General features: G+C 46.0%; 1 protein-coding gene across 1 annotated transcript; it reads right to left on the bottom strand.

Annotated features, from left to right (window-relative positions):
* Positions 1 to 424: 424 nt before the first annotated feature.
* LOC103583253 (thioredoxin domain-containing protein 11-like) lies at positions 425 to 6,585 on the bottom strand (the record flags this gene model as incomplete). Its single annotated transcript, XM_008564625.1, has 2 exons — positions 425 to 1,204; positions 6,385 to 6,585. Coding segments are annotated over 2 exons (981 nt in total), but the record flags the coding sequence as incomplete, so codon positions are not given.
* Between the last annotated feature and the right edge of the window lie 475 nt (positions 6,586 to 7,060).

Raw genomic sequence — 7,060 nt, 5'->3', positions numbered from 1 at the left:
AGCTCCATCTTTCCACTGCTTTCTGTTTCAGCCCCTTGAATGAAGTGCTGTCATGGCTCACATTCATTAGCCCTGGAGACGTCCCACCAGAACAGCCCTTCACCTTCCTGCCCATGGCAGTAGTCAGATCCCCACCAACTGAAGCTGGCCCTACCTTAGAAATGGGACAGGAATTGCTAATCTAGAAAGCTGGACTCTTCCCCCTCACAGGCTAAATGACAGACTTATCCAAAATTTGGAGTTAGGAAGTTTCTGTTCCATTTAACAGACAAAATTAGCTTCTTTTTAAAAATTATGACCAATTGTGGTCTAAAGATTTAAAATGAGTTACAGAGCTGATATTACCCCCACAACCAACCTTAATGAGACCCCTCAAGAAAAGTTACCTATATAAGTTAACCAAAACTTATTATACTTGGGGAAGTCAACTGCCTACAGTACCTAGGGTGAACTTCATAAGAGCTTGTTTTGGATCCAAGATATAATGAGACTCTTCTTTCACATCAACAATCGTGGCAAATTCCTTCACCCGAGTGGAGCTTGGTGCACCCAGTCTCTCTGCATATAACCAAAACAAATTTGAATCCAAAAGGTAGATATTCAGGGTCTTGTTGGTTCTGCAGCTCAGGCCTGTGAAGTCTGTGCTAGTCATGTCCACTTCAGCAAAGAGATACCTGTTCTCCTCAACATGAGGAATGGAGCTTGGCATATCAACCTCACACTTCTCCTCGAGGGAAGGAAATGTGATGGTCGGGCTTTCAAAGACATCTTGTTCGAAGCCCGCTGCGCCCCTGTTTATGGTCCTGCAACATGCAGTGTAGTAGCTGAAAGGGCTGTAGGAAGTTAAAAAATTGCTGCACTGTATCCTGTCTGACGCCACATGATAAAAGGTCTGCTCCTTGAGGTAGAAAGAATCCAGAGCTGCTGCCATCTCAAAAAAGCTGCACTGTGGCACACTGACCGAGCTGGGCTTGATGCCCCCAGTGGTCTGGTTGACGCATAGTTCACAGATGTTGTGGGTCCTGGAGAGGGAGTGCCACTGGGGCAGCACCACAGTATTGCAGCAGGAGGATGCCATGATCAGTGGCGACTCCGGTGCCAGGGACTCAAACACCGGTGCATCTACCCGTCGCAGGTGCTGAAGGAGGCGCTCCACTACCTGGTCCCCGTGACAGTTGTTGTATTCCAAGGCTACTTCGGTGATCTGAAATACAGAGCAGAGTCAGTGAGAGGCACAGGGGTGACCAAGGGTGAAACCCTGAAATCGTTCAGGCTAGAAAGCACCCTGCTCTAAGTCATGGGCAGGAGACCAGGCCAGAAGGACTCCTGCTCATACAGAATCCTGGATTACTTTTTAGAACATGTCATTCTGTTAACAAACACTGAACCAATTTTTTAGAGACAAAAGGAGTCTTAGAGATGTCTCAGCCCCCATATGAGAAGAATGGAGCCTGGAGAAGTGAAGCGGCTCACCCCAGGACACAAATCCAGGTTATCAAGGCACCGTGAATAGAATTTAAATCTCTCCCAGTTGAGTGTATTTTTCTTTACACCTTTAAAACTCTTCCACACTGTCTTCTTTCTTCATCTTAATAAGTCTAAAAAATTCCCAAACATCTAATGAGTGGATCAAAATATTTCATAACATATGCATTTCCAAATAAAGTCATGCCTCACAGAGGCTACCAATTCAACCTGTTCCAAGCCATCCCCCATCATCTTACCTTCCCCACACCCTCTTCTTCCTCCTCACTACCCACCCCAGGAAAATAGAATCATCAAGCTGGAAATTCAGTCGATCCTTAGCGTCTTCTCTGCATCATCACATGCCTCAAATCAGCCAGCTGTGACTTCCGCATAGCTAAGCAAGCCCTTCTGCCCATTCCCACTACCACGGCCTCAATTCCCATCCTCAACTGTCATGGACCACCATCATTTTCTCTCCCTACCTTAACTGAACCTCCCACTGCTACCACTTATTTTTAAAATTACAATCCTAAGCATGACACTCCTTGGCCAAATGATATTTGGTGGCTCCCTACTACCTGCAGGACAAAACCTACATACAATCTGGCCATGGTCTACCTTTGCAGTCTCACCCCCACCCTCTTCAGACCAGACCAGGCCCTCACATGTCACCTTCACAGCGGCTAGCCCAGGACATTGGCTCCTCCATCTGTTTCCAAGATGCAGCACTAGGGGGGCTGCTTGGTAAAACTCACCACACCCCCACCCTGAGAAAAGCTAGCTTCTGCACCTCCAGTGTTCCTGAAGCCCCTCCCACAATCTTACAAGTTTCTGTTGAGACATGCTTCTCCCCCACAAGCTTGTGGATCTTCATGAGCAGAGACCACACTGGATTTATCCTGCCATTCCTGGAGCCTAGCATAGGGCCAGGCACCTGACAAACACCTGATGAATGAATGGCATATCTCAGGTAACATACACACTCACTCCCCTCTCTTGATGAGATTACCCTCTTTTCCTCAGATCAGTATGCGCAATTTAGGTTTATGCTTTCTTCCAAGACTCCATTTCCAAAATGAGTATCTTTTCACCAACCACCCCCACCACCCTAGTTTCATGAGAAAGATGAGTAAGTTACAATCCAAAGGCATTTATTCTCTAAAACAGAACAGTGTGTTAACTCGAATCCAATCTCATTGCAGTTAGTTACAAGGTGTTACATCACTCAGGATTTTGTTTCATTAAGGTCTGTGTGTGTGTAAAACCACTTAATGAGTCTGTTTCCAACTTAAAGAAAACAAATTCTATAACATATAACATTTATAGAAAGAGTTAATTCAAAACATATGTATTTGTACAAGTAGTTTGAATAGCTCTTGGCATAAAAAGTCACTTTACGGTTTATTCTCTGTACCAGCCTGCACCCCCCCCTCCCAAAAAAAGGCATTTTTAGATGACAAACCAGTGTTTTAAATTGTTTGTTTTTTTTCCCCCCACACACAAAGATCTCAGTCCTTTCTGGATGAGGTTTGGATAGCACACTGTACTAACAAGATCAAGCCTACAGAATCCATAATGAGTCCAGCTGCCCCCAGCCCCATCCCAGTATTGCTTCATAGTAGTAGATAACTACTCCCACCCACTCCTCAAAAAACCCCCATAAAACTTCAAGATTTACTGTAATCTTTTAAAAAAAAATTCCAAGTAGTGAGCATTACACAGTAAAACAAAAGTACTAGAAAATCTTTTTTCCTAATTTCTTTCATTCTCTCTCTCTCTCACACAAACAAAGCAGCCACATAAAGACTATTTTTAATGGAAGAAAATATTTTGTATATAGCAATGCCCTTGAAGAGTGAGGTATTATTATTTTTCTCCTACAAATGGAACTGGTTTTTACAATTCTATCCCTTTTACATAACAAGCAGCTTTAAAAACATGACTCAAGTTACAACATGTATATGTATCACCTGATGTCATATTTAATTTCATATAAACTGTTAAGGAAAACTTGGCAAATAACTTTAGAAGTCTGCACCATAGATTCTTCCTTCTAGTTTAAGTCTGAACACAATAACCATGCATTTGCTTACCAGACTCATACACTGTGAATACCTCAAAGAAATGCTTCTAAAGCGGAACACGAGTTACAATGACTCTGCTGGCTGAGGTAAGCATTTCCTTTGATTAGCAAGTTGCATAATACACAACATGATGTCCTATAACCTCTCTAGAATTCTCTAGAGACACCAGGTGTCAGTGGCCTGACACTGGTGTTGGGATTGATGCTTTTCTATACAGGTGTATACACGCAGGTGTTTGTGTGCGCGCACACATGCATGCATGCACGTCCAAGAGCTGCCCAATCCTGGGCTTGGTCACTTTTAACTGAAATCCTACACGTGCCCCACTACAACTGTCCAAACATCCTTGCTTGGCATGCCCCCAACTCTACCACCCTCACTCTAAGATGACCTCTCTCTTCTCAATAAAGTAAGCTTCCTCAACTTCCTGCCCAAAATTAGGCCTAAGATGGTAATGGAAAAATAAAGCTGCCTTAAATTCTTTCGTGGCCAACAAGCTAATAAGTTTATAAGTCATCTGTGTAAGTGTGATGTTCATCCCTCCTACCCCACCCAAACGCCTGATGACTTCTTCATCTCTGGTCACTGTGTTGCTACTTCCCTGATCACAGACCCTGCTTTCCATCCCACCATCTCCACCCAAGTTCAGGTTCTTACTACTTCTCACTTTTCTGGAACCCTGTTGCCAGGAAAACCTTTCTAATGGTAACACACAGCTCTGGTCACATCTCTTCATTGTCAGTGAGACTCTGATGGCTACAATTAACCTTGAAGTCCTCAGACACATACCCAAGGCCCTTCCCTCCAAAGGTTTTTGCAGGATTTCCTCTAATTAGCCTTCCTGTGGACCATAAAACCCACACTCTTTCCTAATACTAAATCCTCTGCAGCTCCTCCCCCCGCTCTGCCCCGTGCCTTTGTTCCCTCCCTTAGGTTTCTTTCAACCCTTCAAGATCTTGGCTGCCCCCAAAAGTCCATCTCAAACACTCCCCTCCTAAAGCCTCTCCTAACCCCTCTTCTGCCCAGCCCCCAGCTGTCCAGGAGGGTGTCCTCTACCTTCCAATTCCTCCTGACTCTGGCCCTGGAGCTGATCTTCCTCTGCCTTGAATTACAGGCAGGCTCTCATGCCCCTTTTGGACAAGCCACTGAGACCATGGGACGAAGACTGTGTCATACACATCCTTTCTCCCCTGCAGACCCTGGCACAGTACTCAGTAAACATCTGCCAAAATGACCTGGAACGAGGAGGGAGCTGGGTGGGACAGATGTTCTGTTTGTCTATGTAATTTGCAATACTGTGAGATGCAGCCTGGGTTTCAGCCATCTCAAACATACACTAAGGTGAAGGGAATCCCCCCACCTTACAGGGACACTGGGAGCCCTGAGAAAAAGGAGCCCAGACAAACCATAATAAGAAAAAATTTTTAAAAGGCCTGTCAATAGGTGGAGGAGTGGGGGCAGGTGGGGGAGATGCTCATACAGGAACAATGGGCTGCAAAGCAAATGTCCTCCCACCAAGTGCCTAACTCCAACCAAGACCCTCTGGGCAGAGGATCTGGGCTCCTGCCACAAAATTCCACCCCACCCAGGGCCCTGACATGACCAAACCAGACACAGAGAACTCTCCAGAAGGAAACTTTAAAAGTTAAATTAAAAATCCACAACCATAGCTACCCACCTTGGTTGAAAACCCTACCTTTCCTTCAAAGAGTTTTAAGGCTCTTCGTTTTAGATATGCTAAATGCCTAGTCTTTTGAAAGAACATCTCAGTTCATAAAATATCTGCATAGTGAAGATTTTGTAAAGAAGTAAAGCTTCATTACTCCAAGCCCTCCATAATCAGAGTGAAGAAACGAAGCTATTTCGTTTCTCTTTGTCTCCCTTCCTCTAAGCCAGGATACCAGCATTTGCTCAGATCGCTCCCTAGCAGCAATAATAACTTTAATGAAAAGGCTCCAGGGTCACAAAATGAGGGGTCTGGCTAGGCAATAAGTCCTGGCTTCCTGTCCCTCTAGGAGACAACCATGCTAACACTGAGTGGCTCAGAGAGAGGCGGTGTGTGCTTAGCCCGGCCAGTGGTACACTGGCTGCCTGAAATTAGTTTGGGCCAATTAAGTGACCCTCGAGGGAAAGAAAAAATAAAACCCTCAGTAAATCCAATTTAGGAATCCCAGCTCTCTCTGCTTATTGTTATTGCTCTCTCTAAGTGCCTCCAAATGATCCACATCTAAAATAAACTCACACCCAGAGAGAGTGAAGGCACCAGATGAAGCAGGAAAAGCAGGAGGGCTGAGCCTGATGGTGGCTCTCTCTGAAAACCACTCCATTCTCTGCATGCACGACAGGAAAGGTTTAGAAACACAAGGTGTCCTAGTGTTGCTGCTGCTCCTGGCTGCTGGGCTACACAACTCTTTTCTGCTGTCTCAAGGATGGTCAGGGCCAACAGTCTGGCCACCCCCTGCCCATGACAATGGCATCTCCTAGTCCACACTAAACCCTGTGTTTCTACCCACTCCCTCTGTCCCACTTCCCAAACAGGAAGCTCAACATCAGTCACCTCAGTAAGAGGGACACTCAGTCCTTCTCTGGAGAGGCATGGTTTGGTTTCCCTGTCTCCTCCTACTCTCCCCAGACCTGAGTAGCTGGCAATAAATGTGGCCAGAGAGGCTGCAGCAGTCCCCGTCCCAGGCCCAGGATCTCCTGCCCATTTAGAGGAGAAAGGAGGAAGGCCACAGAGCCACAGCTGCCACAGTACATGTGTGGTATGAGAGGGGTCCAAGTAAGTAAGTCTCTCCCACTCCTCATGACACACCTTTAACATTACAACTCTTACCTCATCGATTAAAGGATGACTTTTGGCTAAGGGATTAAAAGGTATAAACAAAAAAAGTGCTGGTCCTTTCTTCAGTTCATTATTCAGCAGGAGACTCTTGCCTCCATGTGGCTGCAGCCATCGAAAGAGCATCTCCCGGTTTTCTAAGGCCCACTTACAGACGTTTTCAGCTGTGTAGTTCATGACCTCCCTGGGAAAGACCTGTAAAGGACAAATGCACAGAGGATAAAAGAAAGCTGAGTGAGGCAGGGCAGGATCAAAGTGCAATGGCACTGTCCTCAAGAGGCCTGATCAACCCACCACTGCACAGGTGAAGAAAACGAGGCTCAGAGCAGCGACATGACCGGCCACTGCAGCACAGCTAACACCCAGAGCCCCCTTCTCCAGATAGAGCATTTCCTTACAAGTCGTTGAAAAGGCAAAAGTGGCCACGGGGTGACTTTCTTATCATGTAATTCATCTTTTCCCCTTTTGACAGAGTCACTTATCAACAAATAATTGTCCTTGCCTGCTGGTGACAATAACAATCTCTATCACCCTGTTCAAGGACAGCTATTAAACATTATTGGATAAGGGGCCGGCCCGGTGGCGCACTGGATAGTGCGCCGCTTGAGAAGCGCGGCGGCGCTCCCGCCCGAGGGTTCGGATCCCACATACAGACCGGTTCCCGCTCACT

This window comes from Galeopterus variegatus, unplaced genomic scaffold (genome assembly GCF_000696425.1).
Source record: "Galeopterus variegatus unplaced genomic scaffold, G_variegatus-3.0.2 Scaffold20982, whole genome shotgun sequence".
Taxonomy (NCBI): domain Eukaryota; kingdom Metazoa; phylum Chordata; class Mammalia; order Dermoptera; family Cynocephalidae; genus Galeopterus; species Galeopterus variegatus.
The sequence above is the reverse complement of the archived record's forward strand: the minus strand, read 5'-3'. Positions and strand labels throughout refer to the sequence as shown.